Source organism: Ornithodoros turicata, chromosome 4, assembly GCF_037126465.1.
Source record: "Ornithodoros turicata isolate Travis chromosome 4, ASM3712646v1, whole genome shotgun sequence".
Classification (NCBI taxonomy): Eukaryota; Metazoa; Arthropoda; class Arachnida; order Ixodida; family Argasidae; genus Ornithodoros; species Ornithodoros turicata.
Window position 1 is genome coordinate 76,783,174 of NC_088204.1, and position 20,209 is coordinate 76,803,382.

Below are 20,209 nucleotides of genomic sequence, written 5' to 3' on the forward strand. Positions count from 1 at the left end.
CAGACAGCAATTCACTTTCCCTATGGCATCACCAAGCCATATCTTTGTGCTATGTCATCTTCAGACGTCAAGTTTGCAGTTCTGTTGTGCCTATACCAACTGCTAGGCCTCATCTGCAGATCGGATTGGTTAGTCTATTAGGAGCATAACATGACTATGATATTTCATTTATTGATCATTCTGCCTTTGCTTGAGTTCTGAAAGATGGCATTCATTTCAAAGCACCAGCGCAAGAGGGGAACCACTGTTTGAGGGGAGAAAGGAAAAGAACGAGAAAGACAAAGCTATAAAAAGTTTACGTAATGTTTGGGCACTCAATCGTGCAGTGTCGCGAACTGAAATTTCACGTTCAGGTCCAGATGAAAGGTACGTGGATTTGTCTCGGATTCGATTGGCAACTGAGATTCAGACTGAATCAGATTTCTGCGGACTGATTTGGATTTGGAGTGGGTCTTTTTTTTCCACAGATATGGATTTTAATTTAATTTTATCGGATTGGCATATAGTCCAATTCACATCGTTTATCCCACACATAATTGACAAACGTTTTTTACGATTGCTGATGCGCAGTATCGTGGGAAAACCCAATATGATCCGCACCGATCGTACGGCTTGGGACAAAAGTTTACGGAACACCGGGGTGCCGCATTTGTCCAATGGCGCGACACCTAAGCAGCAAACAGGAGCGGACACAAATATTGAGAGATGGATGGAATAGCAGGGCACCCGTTTCTTATTCTGTCACGTTCTGATATCGAGTAGGGGACGGCTCCGGTGATAAAATATGCGAGCGCCGTGTTCCGTAAACTTTTGTCCCAAGCTGTACCACATCATACCACTTTAGAACATACCACAAGGGTGCGGTGGTGCAGGTGCAGGGATCTCCGAGTTGTCCTCTTCCAACCCCAACATTCTTTTTGGAGAAGTATAGTTTCGAAACAGATGCAGCTTAGCAGGATGTCTGTCTGCCATGAGAGCAGTTACAATTAACCTGCAAAAGACATTGTAAAAGTTTCTCTCACGGTCTTCGTGTCTGCTCGACTTACTTTGGACGCTCAATGTCGGTCATCACCGTATTTTCACCCATTTCGCGCCGAAGAAACTCTTCCAGGGCATCAGTGTCGTACGGTCGGATTCCGATGAACACCCTGTCCTTGAGAGCGAAATAGCGTTGGAGACATTTCTGCGGTGTTTTACCTAAAAGTGCGAGACAAGGTTTGTCCTTATTTTGGTGGTGATTTTACGTCATGCAAGACAGACGGTCGGCGCAAGCAGTCAATCTCTGTGCCCATTCCAGTGCTCATTCCAGGGGTCAATGAAACGAAACAAGGGATCCTTGAATCCATCCTTGGCCATCCTTGAATCGTATGCGCAGGGAACATGAACAGTTAGATAAATGTAACCTGAGGGGGAGGGGGGGGATATATTTATTAGACGAAAAGGAAAAAAAAAAGGTCAGCCAAACGGAACGTCGGCTTGCTATTCCGGAAATAAATAAATAAATAAATATAGAAAATTAAGAAATAAATAAAAAGAAAAGAAAATAATCAAAGAAAGAAAGAAGGAAATAAGAAGTAATAAGAAATAAATAAATAAAGAAAATTAAGGAATAAATAAAGAGAAAAGAAAAGGAATTGGGAAATGAAGGATAAACTAACAAAGGATGAAAGAAGGATGAGGTAGATTAAAGACAAAGCTGACAACAACAAAAAAAAAGAAAAACGATGACTAACAAACCTGGGTAACCTGGGTAATAAACGTAAACCTGGGAAAAACTAGAGTGATGAATGCTAATGCTCTTTCTCACATATGAAAGTGTGATCGAAAGGTTTGCAAAAGATTGACGTCCTTGCAAGATACCTTACCAAGTGCCAGCATCAGAGCGAGGATCCCTCCAGTGCTGGTGCCTGCCACCCAATCAAAGCAGTCCATAATGGCACAGCCGAGGACCGTCTCCAGACACATAAGCACCCGAGTGAGGATGAGCCCACGAATGCCCCCACCGTCTAGGCAGAGCACTCGGCCAGAGCGCTTCTTTCGCTGAAGGTCTTCTCGAAGTCTCCTCAGTGCGGACTCGACGACATCCTTTCCCAGTAAGTCGTCGTATACTGGGAACAAGGGACATAATTGTATCGAGCACATATTCACGTAGGGACACTTTAGATGAGGCGCGACGCCGTACTTTAAACTAAAAGAAGCCTGTTCGAGCGTGACATAGCCCTTAGGAGTTGCTCCAGTCATAAGCATGCTTCCAGCTGCCCATAGCTCTCGGCCGTGCAGTCTTCGGTCGCGTGTGCAGCCATGCGCGCAGCAACAAGCTATTTGTGTTGAAATCCCCAGCGGAAACTTGTTGAAGCGGGAACCACGCGCGGTTGGCAAAATTCTGCTGGTCATTTTCATGCAGCAAAGTGCAGTGCAGAAACTAATGAAGCGACAAATGAAATGCGCCGTATACTTTGCACTGAAGCGGCCAGCATAACGTGCTCAATCGAGCCAATGTAAGCTTTTCTGCACTAGAACAATCAGTGGGACATGCCGCGTTGCTATACAGGGTGTCCCAGCTAAATGCGAACAGATTAAAATATATATACGAGGGTGGTTCCATAAGTTTCCGACCCGACCAACTTTTAATAGTCATTGAGACGAAACAAGTGTATCACTTTTCACATAGCCACCCTTAACTTCGATGCACTTTTGACACCTTTCAACCAGCATTCTTATACCCTTGAAAAAATAGTCCGAAGTTTTGTCCGCAAAATGCTGGAAAACTGCCTCTTGCACCTCAATATCGTTTTGAAACATCCGTCCTCTGAGATCCCTCTTCAAGTTTGAGAACAGGAAGTAGTCACTCGGTGCAGAGTCTGGACTGTAGGGTGGGTGGTGGATTTCTTCGAAGCCGCACTCCTTCAGTGCAGCCTTTGCGACAGAAGCCGTGTGGACAGGGGCATTGTCTCTGAGCAACCGGACACCTCGACTCAACCTGCTGCGCCTCTTTTCCTTGATGGCGTCTCGCAGTCGGAGCAGGAGTGAAGCATAATAAGTCGCATTCACGGTGGGGTTCCTCTCCTTGAAGTCGATGAGGAGGATCCCGTGACAATCCCAAAATATTGTTGCCATGATCTTCTTTGTGGATTGTGTGACCTTGGCTTTTCTTGGGGGAGCTTCTCCTGGTTTGCGCCATTCCATCGACTCTTTTTTCGAAAGGGGATCATAGTAGAGCACCATAGTTTCACGACGCGCTGTTGCTCTTGGTGCGAAGGTCAGTGCGAAGGTCTCTCGTCAGTGACGAGAGAAGTCGTGGCACCCATCTCGCACTGACCTTTTTCATGTGAAGGCCCTCGCCGATGATGCGAAAAACGGTTGTTTTGGAAAGCCCCAGCCTTTCTGAGATTTCCTTCACCTTCAGACGCCTGTCGCTCAGCACTTCCTCCTCGACAAGAGACAAATTTTCTTGTGTCACCACTTCCACTGGACAACCATCGCGTGGATCATCTTGAATGGACTCTCGCCCCAGTCGAAGCTGCTTTGCCCAGTCTTTTACTGTTGTGTACGACAGAGAGGCTTCCCTGTACACGTTGTCCAGTCGCGCTTTAATTTCTTTAGGCGAAAGTCCCTCTTTTGTCAACAATTTTATCACAGCGCGGTACTCGATTTTTTCTATTTTAACTGAAGAGTGCACCCTGGCTGTTTCAAATGCCGCTCTCCAACCGACAAAAGCACGGAGAGGGCTGAGGGTGGTGCTCCGGCCCTCCAACAGATGGCGCCACGCGTTCTTAATCGCATTTTCAAATTCGCGCGCATTTTCTACCTCGGGCCGGAAACTTATGGAACCACCCTTGTATCACTATAAAGCTATATCTATATAATCTATCTACCTATATGTAAATCTATATAAAAAGGTATATATCACTTTTTCCGAGATTAAATCAATTGCAATATAGCACATGCTAAAGGGCACTCCTTAGAAGGGCACGAGTAAACTCCTAAGGCAATGTCCTACTTAACTTTCAATAACTAACTTATTAATTATAAAAGCTACGAGGTTGTCCCAATGAGAACATCTGGTCCCTTCGGACCCCTGATACCGCTGCCGTTTTCAGAACAAAATTCCGTTCGATAAATATTGTCCGCAAAAAAAAAAGAACAAAATTGAAGGAACACCATTTCGTTCTTTATTTTGTTCATTGCGCATCTTCGGAGACGCGTCTTTCCTTCACCCCCAATGTGAGAGGGCGAAATAGCACACTATCGCTGTTAGCGCGGCGCCTCGTTTCTAGACGTCTTAACTCTGCAGCCGGGCCTAAGGACAGTAAACACGCCAAACGCACTATCGTCGCTATATGGTTAAAGCAGACATAGCAATACCAAAACTGGCAGGTATCGCTCCCTATACCGGTAATCCTTCTGCAGGGACGGCGAGAGAGGTTACTGGACCCGGGGATGGGTAATACCCGGTCCGCTACCCTGTCCCCACACGTCCTTAGCCCTTCACGTCTCGATAACACAATCCGAGTATTTCTTCTTTATATGATTACGACATGCCTTGAGTCCCGTGGGCACCTCAAGTGGACCGGGCTCCAGGGCGCCATACCCGGGTGCGTGCCCCGCCCCATCCTCTCGCCAGCCCTGCTCCTCTGTCGACACTGTCGGTGGCGCTCGACAGGTGGCGTTGACTGAGCAATCTTTCTTTAGCTTGGACAATTAACAGGTTAACACTGCCCATGCAGGATTTATCTCCAGCTTATCTATTTCAAAGCATATGCTTACAACTATATAGAGGTTATTTAGTGGCTCTTACTTACAGTGAGGAGCACTGAAGAACTTTGGTTTCTCAGGGCATTTGCCATTGCATGTGCCGTCGGCGGCGCAGCCATTTGTACATCCATGATTGCGACTGCAACGGCGAGCTCCGACTGCGTGCAGGGCGTGTATAACTTCGTCCCTGTTGCCCACGCTTAACGAGGATGCCAAATGGCGCGGCGTTTCATTCTTCTCGTTTGTACAGTTGACGTCTGCACCAAACACTATCAGTGCCTGGACCACTGACACGTCGCCCTGGGGGGGAGGGGGGAGAAATTTGTTTTGTAGTACGACAGTCAAAACAAAGCAGACAGAGATCCATAAGAAAACCTATAAGACCAAAACAGAAAAACGAGGGTTGGGGGATGCATATAATCGAGGTTTTCAGAGGCCTAGTTGATGCACTTTTTTTTTGTCCTCCCTATAATTCCAGGTTTTCGTTATGGAGCTTTGCCAAAGGCTTGCTGGTTGTTTAACCATTGATTGATTAAATTCTTTATATTAATGAATTGTCAATTCGAGCAGAGGCATACTTATATAATATTCAACTTTTATTTTAGAGCATGCATGCAGTGCAATGCATGGGGCTCTTTATGTCGCTAGAAAGTTGAGTATGTCTCTGTTATGATATGGTATGGGTCAGTTGGGCCCATCAGTTTCACCAACGCCCGTTAACCTTTGAACCGAGATCAACGGTCCCTTAACTTGAATTCAGCACATAACTCTGCTTCACTAAAAGGAGTTATTGTCACTGAAACATCCATCCGTCACAAACTGAAGTTGGTAAAAAAGAACCGAATGTTAAGTTCGTGACCCCGACCTTGGTCACCTCGACTCCTTTTTGTTTCTTTAATGATTGGTAGCAATTTCAACTGTCCGTACTTTTTGTTGTCGTTCAAAATATTTACTGACCTTTCTTCAGTTTTGCGAAGAGCTGCGATCGTAAATTTTGCAATTGTGAATTGCTACTTTTGCGGTGCAGCATTTTAATGAATTCCAGTGAAATACGGGTAACAATTGCAACATCAGTCTAAAACTTAATATGCATATATCACAAGCACAAAACAGTCAGTGGAAACATAATAGATCTCTACCAGAGAAACGTCATAATGACGTGGGTAAACAGACTGAAACCGAAACAAATCGGAAGGGGAGGGCTGGGTTCCACGAACGGGCACTTGTTCGCTGCCTCATATCGAAAGAAAAGTAGGACCGAAGGTTGAGCCCCTTTCAGGGACCATCGTAATTCCCTCAAAACCGTGGCTTTCGGACCCGATGTTGTTCGCCCCTAGCTTCGAGCGTAGTTCAACTCTACCAAATTGGTGGCGCTGTCGAACACTATGACGTCATTTGTTTACAAACAGGGAGAGGTCTACTTCCACAGAATACGATTCAGGAGTACATTGGAAAGTGGGAAGGAAATCCAGTCACCTGGGGCAGGTAGAGTGAAGCAGGAGTTGCCAATATTTCGAACAGTTTGTGAGTACAGTACACTCTAAATATTTTCACACCTTTAAAGGTGTAACAACGTGCATGGCGCACGCCTTTTTAGGTGTAATTTTCGTAACATCATAATGGAGCACGGTTTCGCACAAATTTTCTTTACTCGAGTGTTGTCTGTCCTCCAAAAATTCAGTCTTGCAACATCTCAACATTGTTCAACAGTATTGTAGACACTTGCGCGTGCTCGATTATCGATAGCGATGCATATATGCATTAGCTCGTACCTATACGATATCCAAGACATAATGAAAGCAAGATTTGCACTGACACTTGATCTTTAGTAATGCTTTCCAAATTTTGTAAAATATCATCCTGGAGATGCAATGTTACGCAACCAGGTTGAATGTTCATAGCGCACACCTTTAAAGGAGTACAGAGGGCCATCCAAAAAAATTTCAGATTAAGACATCTGATGAAAGTGTGTGTGTCATTATACCGAATAGCGCGAAAGGTTTTGATGTGTGCAATTTATTTCCCAGAAAAAAACTCGCATAAACGTAGCTCTGCGCCTTCACCCTTAACTCGCCACTCCAGCTATAACGAAGATGAGGAGGTATGATGACACGTCACCGATGACGGCATAAGGAGGCTCGTTCTGGTTCGCCGGTCAGTGAGGGTCAGCGCCTTGTCTCTTTGCCGCCGTAAACCTGTTTTGCCAGTTTTCCCGGAGAATTGGGGATAGAAGGAGCGGCCGAAGCATTACCGAGCAAGGAGAAAAGCGTTATCAGAACCCCGAACAGCCGAGTAGCAGACGACAGCGGAGTAGCAGACAACATTTCTCTAGGCCAATCAGCGAGCGTTCTCCTTATAGCGTCAGCGCGAGGTTCCAGGCAGATCACAGGCTGGTACTGCTCTTCACCACCGTTGCGCACGGTCGCTTTTTGCGGCATATTTTAAATTCAATTTCTGCGATAATTATGACTCTGTGGTGTAAATTACTTCGCATGGTGCATCTTACTGGCCTACTTAACAGTTTTATAGGAAGAAAACTGGGTGTTAAAAATGACTTCTGTGCTACTTTAAAGGTGTGAAAAAGTTTACAGTGTATTGTACTACATAAGCAGCTTTGAGGATATTGCTAGATATCCAAGACATAAACAGTGCAGACCAGGTAAGAGCCTATTACCCGCACAGCTGCGTGCAAAGGCGTGTCTCCGTCCTTGCCAACTGCGTCGACGCTGGCTCCGTGGCTCAGGAGGCCGACGACGCAGGATAGTCTGCTTCTGGCCACCATGATGTGCAGTGCAGTGTTACCCTGGAAGTTCTTGGCATCCAGGCCACAGCCCAGCTCTATCATCGCCTCCAGGCACTGACGCAATTTGAACGTGGTTATGAGAGTCACTTCCTAGGATTGTAGAGGTCGTGAATGCAATACCTGCGTTGTCTTGGCCCAGTGCAGGGGTGTTCCCCCGTACTTCATGTCATCAACTTCGAAGTCGCACATGTGCTTTACGTGGTCTTTTTGTAGGCTGCAAAAAACACACAAGTGTCTTTCACCACTGTCTTCATAGAAACACCTGTAGCGTTATTGTCTTCATATAGTGGTTCCAAATTATGTAGTCTCCAGTTTACAGTGCTTTCAGTGATGACACTCCAAAAATGTAATTTTGAGCAATTTTTTTTAGCATCAAAATGGGCATTTTGGAGAGCGTTGGAGCACAGAAATACATCTTTTGGTGCACTTTGGAACACGGAAATACGGCTTTTGGGGCACTTTAAAGCCCCCAAGCCAAATATCGAATTTTAGAGCATTTTGGTAGCGGTGTTATCAAACCTTTGCTTCGCTTCGCCTAATCTGAATCGTCGCCATTTCCGTTCCTGCAGGAAGATGTGGTAATAGACCTCTGCCCAAGAAAGGTCACCGTGACGTAATCATCACGTTGGTAGACATTGTGAAACCGCAACAAACTGGATCAAAAGGGTTGCATCGTTTGGAAGGTCAATGTTGTAATCCTGCGCGGAATATGATTTATTGGCACGGCTTAGTTCGCGAATGCTTCGTAGAGAAATACCACCTGTACCGCGAGGGAGTACTCCTAAGTACTCCTGAGGCTCTTGAACATGAAACAGCGAGGTAGTCACCTACAGAAAGGGCTACGGGAAAGATAGGGCTACCGGTAGGCTAGAAGAGAACACGGCCATACAACTACAGTAGAATCTCGATGGTATACGATCACGGGTGATACGAATTTCGAGATGATACGAATTCTTATCCGGTCCCGGCCGGAATGCCTACTCTTCTCATGTATTATGCCTTTACGGATGATACGAACGATCGCCGAGGATGCGTCGTTCCCCGTGACGTGAGACGCGCGCGATCGTCATGCTGCTCCTTCTTTCGAAAAGGAGGAGGAGGAGGAGGGGTGTCGTTGGGAGGAACCCGAGAGGTTTGCCTGCCTGATTAGGCGGCATGTTTCTCGGGAAGGGAAAGGTGGTGGAGAGGAGGAGAGGAAAGGGTGAAGTGGAAGACCGAGCGGAATCCGCTCGGGGGGAGGATAGCTGCGTCCATGGGCCGACTTCAGGGGAACTGTGCCGGCATACGCCTATTACACATCTGAGGGAAACCCAGGAAAAACCCCAGACTGCACAGCCGGCCCGCGGATTCGAACCGCGGACCTCCCAGTCTCCAAGCGCACGCGTTACCGCTGCGCCACCGGAGCTGGCTTCTTTCGAAAAGGGAGGGAGATCCTCAGCATCGTCACCGCGAACTTCCTTACATCCTGTTGGACAATGCGGCTATATCCCTTCGGTGGTGGTGGAGGAGATGTTTTTTCACCTTTTACCCCCCCCCCCCCCTCGCAACAATAAACCGCGAAGCTGTGTGACATCGCACTGGCGGAAAACAAGCTACCAGAACACGTGAAAGGAACACAGCAGGACAACTTCTGACAACATTTCGCGTCACCATTTCGCAAGTTGGCTTCACCTAACGCCTGCGTGCTTTAGGAGAAGCTCGCTTTAGATCACTGTCGCGCGACTCGCGGGTGGAAAGCACGTGCTGTGAGCACAAGTACAGGAGGACGAGAGAGGAGCAACAGGCATATATGGACGGTGATGTGGAATTCACACTTTCTGTGCGCTGATAGCGTTCGTATTTTCACTTTATGGTGCGCGTTATGCTTCAATAGGTGTCAGTACACTGGACATTTTTCACGTTCCGATAATTTTCGGGGGTGGGGGTGCGTTATGTATACGGTACCTTCGGACTAGCAGACGGAAAGTTTCACTCACAATGGCCTATTGTTTCCATCGAAGCTGTCGGAAGCAGAATTTAAGTCTGCTCCTTGTTTGAGCAGCTCTAGCACGCACTCTGGCTTGTTCGCACGACAGGCCAGCTGCAGTGGAGTGTGGCCCTCGTTGTTGACCTGGTTGATGGCTGCTGCGGGTGCAGGACGCGCAGAAAGGGCCTGCGGGCTGACGTGTCATCATACAATGTCCACAGACGATGTTCTCACCCATTTTACATTGATGATGTCCTTGTTGGTTACGGCAGCCTGGTGGTATACGGTGTCTCCATTCTGGTCCATCAAATCCAGAGGCACATCCGTAGCCATCAGCGCCTGCACAGCGGCCAACTTCTGAGCACACACGGCCACGTGCAACGGCGTCACACGGGTTTCTGGTGTCGCTTCGCCGATCAGCCTGTTAATCAGAAACGCTCCGATCAGAACATGGTGCCCAGAAAACTCCAATCATCATCATCATCACCAGAAATACACAAAATAAACTTTACACTTACTTTCGGACTCGATGCACCTTGGAATAGTCGGGGCTTTAAAACTGACGTGATTTCTGATAAGTGTAACTATTTGAGCTTGTTGGCAGTGATTCCTAATGTATAAGGAGCATGGCAAGCAGGCTGTCCCAGAAAACGTGATTATAATAATAATAATTTAAAAAAAACTACGCCACGTAGAATCACGTGGTCAACGGCATTCGTTCTTCCTATAAATGGAGGTCGCTTTTTTACACCACCAACGTGAAACGCGTGCCAAATTTACTAAAGTTGATGACAATTGACACGAATGCTGAGGAGCTATCCCATCGTCAAGAATAGCCGAACATCGTGCATTTCGGAGCGGCCAGAAGCCTATAGAGCTTGACCACTTTTTGCGCACACTCGCTCTCAGTCCGACGAAAGGAGCTGGCTAAACACGGCCCGCACACAATTGCTCAATCCCTACAACACAAAGCAGAAACCGTGCTATACAGCTGATCTGAGGCGCCGAGAAGTTTGGGGGTCGTTCCCTGATGTTCACTGAATGAACCGTTTCGTGGGGACGTCCCCCGGACAGTATTAGCACCTTGCATTGCGTACCAAGATATTGCGCGTTTAAGAGGCTGTCCAACGTTGATGTTTTCTGCTGGTTCGTGACGAAAACGACATATGTGGTCCAAGTAAATCGCATTTTCATTCCAATATGACAGTTTTTACTGTAGGTAACAGAAACGAAACCGAAACCAGGATCCCCACCAAAAGGCGGCACAGTGGCGTCCCTATGGTCTCGCCCACGAGAGCACCTTAGGCTGTGCACTTGGTTTGCCCTCTTTCACACGCTGCCCCTTGCACTTTTTGGCAAACTGAAGACAGCTTCTGACAGTACTTTTGTTACGCAAAAAGAAACCGGAACTCACGGGAGCACCCTGGGGTTGTTGAAGCAGTCGATCAGTGCGAGGTGGGCTGCCACATGGGCCAGGTTCCAAGAAGGGTTGGCTCTTATGAGGTTTACCACCTCCTGGATCCGTTCCGTCTTGTAGACATCAGGTACACATTCAACCAACAGAGGAAGCTGGTCCTTCAGGAGGATGAAACTGTGTTGTGCTTCGATATAGTCTCTCGTCCGTAGTACACTGCACCGCATAATATACCGTTAGATTCCGGGGCATTCGAGTCTACAAATCGTGCGCATTATGTGGGGGGAAAGAAGGTACTCTCGGGGGTGCAACTCCCCTTGAAATCGTACCTTCAATAGTGCATTTGGGAGAGAGAAAGCGAGAGCGAAACTTTCTCAATACGCCATGCTTTAGCACCAAAGTTAAAGGTTCGCTAATTATGGTATAAGAACACATTATAATTGTGTCGATACCTCATTATACATTGCCCTACAGGAGCCAGCACAATCCCCCCTATAAGTTACTTTTGTCGGTTGTACGACAAATTTAATCGGGTTTATACACATGAACAATGAGCATCGCTGACCAGTAATGTCCCCGGAAGTTCTCCTCTTGGGGGGTCTCGAGCTTCCAAGGGGGAATATATCAGAGTTGCGGGGTTGCCACTGCGGAGGTGGAATGATTCCCGAATCATTCCAGATTTAGCAAAGCCCGGAATGGAATCGAATTGCGGAAACTGTCCTAGGAATGGGAATGGAATGGTCTGGGGGCCCTGGTGGCAGTTTTGGTTTCAACGTGCTGGTTTCTGCCCTCGCACACTTTGCGCACCGCACCTGCACACACATTGGCCGCATCCCTACCTATAGGCACACTTAGATGAGCGGGTGATATCGTTGTGCAACACAATTTCGTACGGGGCGGAGGCCGCCTCCGCGGTATCACCCATGGAACATCGGTAGAGGATCAGGGCATCCTCGCGAACCAAGATGTTGAACAGTGCATAGTCGTCGGGCTTCACCTTCAGAACCTGCAGATAAAAGAGCACAGCGACGAAATGGGGCTCCATATAGAAAAAGGGTTGCATAAGGTCGTACCTCGTCTGACGCCGGGTTCCTCTGCCCTCGCAGCAATTGCAGAAGGGGCATTGTCATATGCTCTGACGGATATAATGAAATACTTTTTAGGGCGAGCAGAAGTTTCATAGCAAAGAACTGAGTCACTCATACTATGAACATGAAGTATATCAAGTATACACAACGAACGACAGTGGTACAGTTTGGAATATACTGTTGTGGCGGCCAGGGTTTTCCTACGCCCACGCAGGGGGGGGGGGGTGTACACCGTCCCTGCATTTTTGCAACACCCCCCTGAAATTTCTCAGGTGACCCCACCCAGCTCGGCCATCAACACGTTCTGGTAGTGAGTCCGGCGCAGCGAATTACATCTTGTACTGTCAAACTTTGGTTGTAGGACCACGGTCATGCAGGTGATCGTACCACGGATTTGTCCAAAATCATTTGAAAGCGACAATTCAATGCATATATTGCGCGCATATACGTGCCATGTGCGCGCCATTCGTTTTTGCGCACCCAAAGGCTGGATGCCTCGCCGTTCCGCCTCGTCTGGGCCCGACGGCAAATCATTTCTTTCCATCCACAGCCAGTGCAGGATGAGCCCTCGGCCAATCGCCGGTAACGGGCCTTTCCCCATTCGTTTTTGCGCACCCAGAGACTGGATGCCTCGCCGTTTCGCCTCGTCTGGGCCCGACGGCAAATCGTTTCTTTCCATCCACAGCCAGTGCAGGATGAGCCCTCGGCCAATCGCCGGTAACGGGCCTTTCCCCATTCGTTTTTGCGCACCCAGAGACTGGATGCCTCGCCGTTTCGCCTCGTCTGGGCCCGACGGCAAATCGTTTCTTTCCATCCACAGCCAGTGCAGGATGAGCCCTCGGCCAATCGCCGGTAACGGGCCTTCCCCATTCGTTTTTGCGCACCCAGAGGCTGGATATGCCTCGCCGTTTCGCCTCGTCTGGGCCCGACGGCAAATCGTTTCTTTCCATCCACAGCCAGTGCAGGATGAGCCCTCGGCCAATCGCCGGTAACGGGCCTTCCCCATTCGTTTTTGCGCACCCAGAGGCTGGATATGCCTCGCCGTTTCGCCTCGTCTGGGCCCGACGGCAAATCGTTTCTTTCCATCCACAGCCAGTGCAGGATGAGCCCTCGGCCAATCGCCGGTAACGGGCCTTTCCCCATTCGTTTTTGCGCACCCAGAGGCTGGATATGCCTCGCCGTTCCGCCTCGTCTGGGCCCGACGGCAAATCGTTTCTTTCCATCCACAGCCAGTGCAGGATGAGCCCTCGGCCAATCGCCGGTAACGGGCCTTTCCCCATTCGTTTTTGCGCACCCAGAGGCTGGATATGCCTCGCCGTTCCGCCTCGTCTGGGCCCGACGGCAAATCATTTCTTTCCATCCACAGCCAGTGCAGGATGAGCCCTCGGCCAATCGCCGGTAACGGGCCTTTCCCCATTCGTTTTTGCGCACCCAGAGGCTGGATATGCCTCGCCGTTTCGCCTCGTCTGGGCCCGACGGCAAATCGTTTCTTTCCATCCACAGCCAGTGCAGGATGAGCCCTCGGCCAATCGCCGGTAACGGGCCTTCCCCATTCGTTTTTGCGCACCCAGAGGCTGGATATGCCTCGCCGTTTCGCCTCGTCTGGGCCCGACGGCAAATCGTTTCTTTCCATCCACAGCCAGTGCAGGATGAGCCCTCGGCCAATCGCCGGTAACGGGCCTTTCCCCATTCGTTTTTGCGCACCCAGAGGCTGGATATGCCTCGCCGTTCCGCCTCGTCTGGGCCCGACGGCAAATCGTTTCTTTCCATCCACAGCCAGTGCAGGATGAGCCCTCGGCCAATCGCCGGTAACGGGCCTTCCCCATTCGTTTTTGCGCACCCAGAGGCTGGATATGCCTCGCCGTTTCGCCTCGTCTGGGCCCGACGGCAAATCGTTTCTTTCCATCCACAGCCAGTGCAGGATGAGCCCTCGGCCAATCGCCGGTAACGGGCCTTTCCCCATTCGTTTTTGCGCACCCAGAGGCTGGATATGCCTCGCCGTTCCGCCTCGTCTGGGCCCGACGGCAAATCGTTTCTTTCCATCCACAGCCAGTGCAGGATGAGCCCTCGGCCAATCGCCGGTAACGGGCCTTTCCCCATTCGTTTTTGCGCACCCAGAGGCTGGATATGCCTCGCCGTTCCGCCTCGTCTGGGCCCGACGGCAAATCATTTCTTTCCATCCACAGCCAGTGCAGGATGAGCCCTCGGCCAATCGCCGGTAACGGGCCTTTCCCCATTCGTTTTTGCGCACCCAGAGGCTGGATATGCCTCGCCGTTTCGCCTCGTCTGGGCCCGACGGCAAATCGTTTCTTTCCATCCACAGCCAGTGCAGGATGAGCCCTCGGCCAATCGCCGGTAACGGGCCTTCCCCATTCGTTTTTGCGCACCCAGAGGCTGGATATGCCTCGCCGTTTCGCCTCGTCTGGGCCCGACGGCAAATCGTTTCTTTCCATCCACAGCCAGTGCAGGATGAGCCCTCGGCCAATCGCCGGTAACGGGCCTTTCCCCATTCGTTTTTGCGCACCCAGAGGCTGGATATGCCTCGCCGTTCCGCCTCGTCTGGGCCCGACGGCAAATCGTTTCTTTCCATCCACAGCCAGTGCAGGATGAGCCCTCGGCCAATCGCCGGTAACGGGCCTTTCCCCATTCGTTTTTGCGCACCCAGAGGCTGGATATGCCTCGCCGTTCCGCCTCGTCTGGGCCCGACGGCAAATCATTTCTTTCCATCCACAGCCAGTGCAGGATGAGCCCTCGGCCAATCGCCGGTAACGGGCCTTTCCCCATTCGTTTTTGCGCACCCAGAGACTGGATGCCTCGCCGTTTCGCCTCGTCTGGGCCCGACGGCAAATCGTTTCTTTCCATCCACAGCCAGTGCAGGATGAGCCCTCGGCCAATCGCCGGTAACGGGCCTTCCCCATTCGTTTTTGCGCACCCAGAGGCTGGATATGCCTCGCCGTTTCGCCTCGTCTGGGCCCGACGGCAAATCGTTTCTTTCCATCCACAGCCAGTGCAGCATGAGCCCTCGGCCAATCGCCGGTAACGGGCCTTTCCCCATTCGTTTTTGCGCACCCAGAGACTGGATGCCTCGCCGTTTCGCCTCGTCTGGGCCCGACGGCAAATCGTTTCTTTCCATCCACAGCCAGTGCAGGATGAGCCCTCGGCCAATCGCCGGTAACGGGCCTTCCCCATTCGTTTTTGCGCACCCAGAGGCTGGATATGCCTCGCCGTTTCGCCTCGTCTGGGCCCGACGGCAAATCGTTTCTTTCCATCCACAGCCAGTGCAGGATGAGCCCTCGGCCAATCGCCGGTAACGGGCCTTTCCCCATTCGTTTTTGCGCACCCAGAGGCTGGATATGCCTCGCCGTTCCGCCTCGTCTGGGCCCGACGGCAAATCATTTCTTTCCATCCACAGCCAGTGCAGGATGAGCCCTCGGCCAATCGCCGGTAACGGGCCTTTCCCCATTCGTTTTTGCGCACCCAGAGGCTGGATATGCCTCGCCGTTCCGCCTCGTCTGGGCCCGACGGCAAATCATTTCTTTCCATCCACAGCCAGTGCAGGATGAGCCCTCGGCCAATCGCCGGTAACGGGCCTTTCCCCATTCGTTTTTGCGCACCCAGAGACTGGATGCCTCGCCGTTTCGCCTCGTCTGGGCCCGACGGCAAATCGTTTCTTTCCATCCACAGCCAGTGCAGGATGAGCCCTCGGCCAATCGCCGGTAACGGGCCTTCCCCATTCGTTTTTGCGCACCCAGAGGCTGGATATGCCTCGCCGTTTCGCCTCGTCTGGGCCCGACGGCAAATCGTTTCTTTCCATCCACAGCCAGTGCAGGATGAGCCCTCGGCCAATCGCCGGTAACGGGCCTTTCCCCATTCGTTTTTGCGCACCCAGAGGCTGGATATGCCTCGCCGTTTCGCCTCGTCTGGGCCCGACGGCAAATCGTTTCTTTCCATCCACAGCCAGTGCAGGATGAGCCCTCGGCCAATCGCCGGTAACGGGCCTTTCCCCATTCGTTTTTGCGCACCCAGAGGCTGGATGCCTCGCCGTTCCGCCTCGTCTGGGCCCGACGGCAAATCGTTTCTTTCCATCCACAGCCAGTGCTGGATGAGGCCTCGACCAATCTCCGGTAACGGAACTTTGCCACTTCGTTGTCTTGCCGCTCTGCCTGCTAAGGGCCCGACGGGAAATCGCTTTTCTGTATTCAGAGACAGTGCTGCGAGTCAGCATGAGCTTGTGGGAAACTATCCCAGCTAGAGATAAAAGGGACACGTCCGGACAGCGAGCCCAAAAACGAAGGAATGATTTATTCTGAACTGCCTCACGCTGAGGCGCGATGCGTGGGCGACGCCGGAAGTCACCACAAGCTACGTCGGTACGGCGTGCTCTGCGTGCCCAAAAAGTTATGTTAAACAAAGTTATAGTATTCTTTTATTACCATAATGTATTATAATACGGTGTTAGCATTATGTACTATAATACACATTTTCAAAAAGTATTTGTGTTAGTACTATGATACGAAGAAATATTACTACTGGCCACCCCTGCCCTCTGGCTCCTCCGTCTCTATTATTCCCGGTTAAGATGTATCCTGCGGGTACAATAAAATAAAAATGAAATGAATTAAATGATATGAAACTCGCGCTGGGGGTGAGCCCACGGCCATTTGCCGTTAACGGAACTTTGCCAATAGACGACTTCAGAAAATCCCAGAGAGCTTAGCGCCACTTTGAACCATGGGAACTTGCTGGTAACAAAGGAGGAGAGGGTCTCCAAGCTGTTTCGGTTTCCTTCTCTCTTGTCCGATTGTCCACGAGGAGTCAAGGTCAGCGAAAACGAAATGTGAAGGACAGTTCATTCCAGTAACCTCCCAGGATGCAACGCGTCCGCAAGGAGCACTGGGATTTTCTGAAATCGTCTATTCGTTCTTCCGCGCCTGTAAGAGATAGCACTGGAGGTCTCCTGTTCTTCTGATGTTGTGTTGCTGCACGACAGGACTGGAAGACACAGTGTAGCCCCAGGAGGCGTGAAACGTCACTATTGACGCCCTGGGGAATGTGCGTCCTGGGCCGACTTCTAAGGGAACTGTGCCGACAGTCTTAATGCACTTCACCACATAGCACGCTCCTGGCCAACCATCACCCCGTGTTTCATCGATTTCTCCCGTCGTCGTTGAAAACGGGATACGTCATGGGCGTACCGCGAGGGGGGCAAGGGGGGGGGTGAAATGAAATGAAAAAGAAAAGCCTCCAACCCCCCCCCCCCCCCCCGGATTTTTAAACTCTTTATTGACGAAAGGATCCGAAAGATTCGAGATTCGCAAGATTCGTGGATTCGGAGTACCTTCCTTGGATTCTGAAGATTCTGGATCCGTCCAATTTCTACGAAAAGCGCTTTTTTGGGGTGGGGGGTGGGGGTGGGGATCACCCAATCGAGGGATCTCTGTAGTATCAGAGGCCGAACACTGGAGGGCGCCTTCCTCAACATCCTGCCCTAAGAACAAATACGCTTTTTTATTATTTAGTTTGCTTTGTCATACAGCTCTCACTGTATATCACCGAAGGTCCTTTGCGGACAATGCGTAGCGAATAAATTTTCAACTAATGCTCCGCCGCCGAACCCTGCGGTTCAGAACTTTGTGTTTATTCGCCGTACATTATCTCGCGAACGAAATACTGAAGAGAGAGCCGCAATTTATTGGGCTTAAGTGAATAACTGTTTTCTTTTATATGGAGCAATTAGATTTACCATGGGTGACTTATATTTTCTCTTTTTTTTTGCCGGAAACAGAGAGCGTTTGTTGGATTTACCCCATTCCATCATATTCCTTACTACAACGGTAACAGGTGGGGGTAAGAAAGCGAAAACTGTCGTTCGGGGACGCGCAAATTATCGTCAGTGCTCAGAAACGCAGGATAGAAGGGACAGAAAGCGTAAAATCCAACATTATTTGCAGTCCGGGGGCCCAATATCCCCATCTCTCATTTGGGAAGAACTTCACGTCTTGCGTGAGCCCAGTGCCGTGTATCAAAAGGGAACGAAAGGAAAGTTAGGTTTCAAGCGAGCTGGTGGTGACGATCCATGACTTGAAAACCCGAGACGAGGGTTTTCAAGTCATGGGTCAACAGGGAGTCTGGCCATTAGGAGGAGCCTAAAAAAGAGGCTCGACCCGAGGAGGAGGAGGAGTGTCGTTGGGAGGAACCCGAGAGGTCTGCCTGCCTGATTAGGCGGCATGTTTCTCGGGAAGGGAAAGGTGGTGGAGAGGAGGAGAGGAAAGGGTGTAGTGGAAGACCGAGCGGAATCCGCTCGGGGGGAGGATAGCTGCGTCCATGGGCCGACTTCAGGGGAACTGTGCCGGCATACGCCTATTACACATCTGAGGGAAACCCAGGAAAAACCCCAGACGGCACAGCCGGCCCGCGGATTCGAACCGCGGACCTCCCAGTCTCCAAGCGCACGCGTTACCGCTGCGCCACCGGAGCTGGTGGGGCTCGACCCGTCAATCAAACTTGGGCGCATTTCATTGGTTGCCGTTTTCCATAAGGACCGGACCGCCATGACACCACAATTTCTCCAAAATAGCGGGTGGTGCTTGGAACCACAGTGGCTGTATTGGAACTAGAGCACTGCACGGGCCCGGGCTTACCCGAAAGCCCGAGCCAGGCCCACGGGTCGGGCCGGGCTTCAGCCACCGGGCCCGGGCCGGGTACGGGCTTGACAACGCCAGACATGGTCGGGCATGTACGCGAACATATTTCACTTCACGAGACTGGACAGCTCAATTTTCACCGTACTTTTTTTACCCAGTGGGTATGGGATATGAGGTATTCTCATCTGAGAACTATCACTTTTTTACATGTGATCATGCTTATTTCGTGAATGGGTCTGGATTTCACGCGTGCACTCACACACATTTGGGGACGATTGGTGTGGGGTCCTGCACGAGGGTCAGTGAGGTTAAGTGTTCTGACATATTTCGTTCTTATGAGAGTCGGGCAAGAGGGTCGGTTAGGTTAGGTGTTCTGACAAATATTTCGTTTTTATGAGAGTACGGCAAGAGGTCGGTTAGGTTAGGTGTTCTGACATATATTTCGTTCGCGTGAGGGTTCAAGAAAGAGGAACTAACACCGGAGCATGTGCAATAGAGTGGCGATGAGTCTCTCTTGAACCGCAATGTACATACGCCCACGCGCCGCTGCGTTCCCAAGCAAGCAACCAACCACAAGCACAGAGCGGCTAGCCGGTACCTCCTGACTCTCCACTAATTAGCTGCGTCCTTTTCCATGCTGCGTTGTGCTCTTTAGTAAATCTAAATAAGCCTTCGAACCTCGAGAACAAATAGAGCAGAGGCGGGCTTGGACCGGGCCTGAGCATGGAAACAGTCGGGTACGGGCTGGGCCCGGGCCGGTGGAGTCGGGCTCGGGACGGAAATATATAAAAGACGTCGGGCCCGGGCCGGGTACGGGCCGTAGCAGCCGGGCCTGGGCCGGACACGGGCCTGAAAATTAGGCCCGTGCAGTGCTCTAATTGGAACACACACAAATTGCAGACGGTTATTTTTTTTTATTACAAATCGTTGTAGTAAATGCATTATTTTATTATATGTTATACATTTTTATTTATCTTATATATATTCTTCTATGACCTTTCGGCTACGATCAATTGTGTTCTTATCGGCCTCTTGTATGCGAGAGCGTATGCTGTAAGTGCTTACCTTTTGAGTGTCACGAGGGAGTAGCCGCACCAAAGAAAATGTGAAGTCGCTTAATTGTCTCTAGTCTGTACTACACGCAGCACTGCCACCGAAACTGCATCACACTATTAAGTGAGCAAGGGAACCTGAATTTAAATGTGGCGGTAGCGGAAAACTGCAGTTACCACTGCCGCCAGCTTATCTATTGCACACTGCAGCTAACCAGCTCAACTTTCTCCCTTTCTCCGGCAACGCGGAACAACGGGAGACAGTTTCCGACGCACGATTGAAAGAGGAGATGTGAAAGGAGGAAAAAGTAAAAATAGAAATAACGAAAACGCAGTCTCCAAGCGGAAGTGACGACGTTCTGACGCGCTAGTGTTTGGTCAACGCCTCCTCTTGTTGGTTGGAGGCGTTGGTTTGGTCAACACCACCTAGATCCAGAAAGCATGCGCGCTCGTCGACGTGACGTTACAAGTCAGCCAATCAGGATCG

At 50.4% G+C, this 20,209-nt stretch overlaps 1 protein-coding gene across 1 annotated transcript in view; it reads right to left on the reverse strand.

Annotated features, from left to right (window-relative positions):
• Positions 1–19,988, reverse strand: part of LOC135391945 (85/88 kDa calcium-independent phospholipase A2-like) — a 27,090-nt gene extending 7,102 nt beyond the window's left edge. The window contains exons 1-12 of the mRNA XM_064622525.1: positions 19,736–19,988; positions 12,012–12,073; positions 11,778–11,944; positions 10,939–11,154; positions 9,768–9,945; positions 9,535–9,710; positions 7,679–7,772; positions 7,430–7,612; positions 4,803–5,055; positions 1,866–2,108; positions 1,047–1,197; positions 852–991 (exon numbers count right to left, since the gene is read on the reverse strand). Coding sequence (XP_064478595.1) covers positions 852–991; positions 1,047–1,197; positions 1,866–2,108; positions 4,803–5,055; positions 7,430–7,612; positions 7,679–7,772; positions 9,535–9,710; positions 9,768–9,945; positions 10,939–11,154; positions 11,778–11,944; positions 12,012–12,068 — 1,858 coding nt within the window. The 5' untranslated portion in view covers positions 12,069–12,073; positions 19,736–19,988. The remainder of the gene's footprint in view (positions 1–851; positions 992–1,046; positions 1,198–1,865; positions 2,109–4,802; positions 5,056–7,429; positions 7,613–7,678; positions 7,773–9,534; positions 9,711–9,767; positions 9,946–10,938; positions 11,155–11,777; positions 11,945–12,011; positions 12,074–19,735) is intronic.
• Between the last annotated feature and the right edge of the window lie 221 nt (positions 19,989–20,209).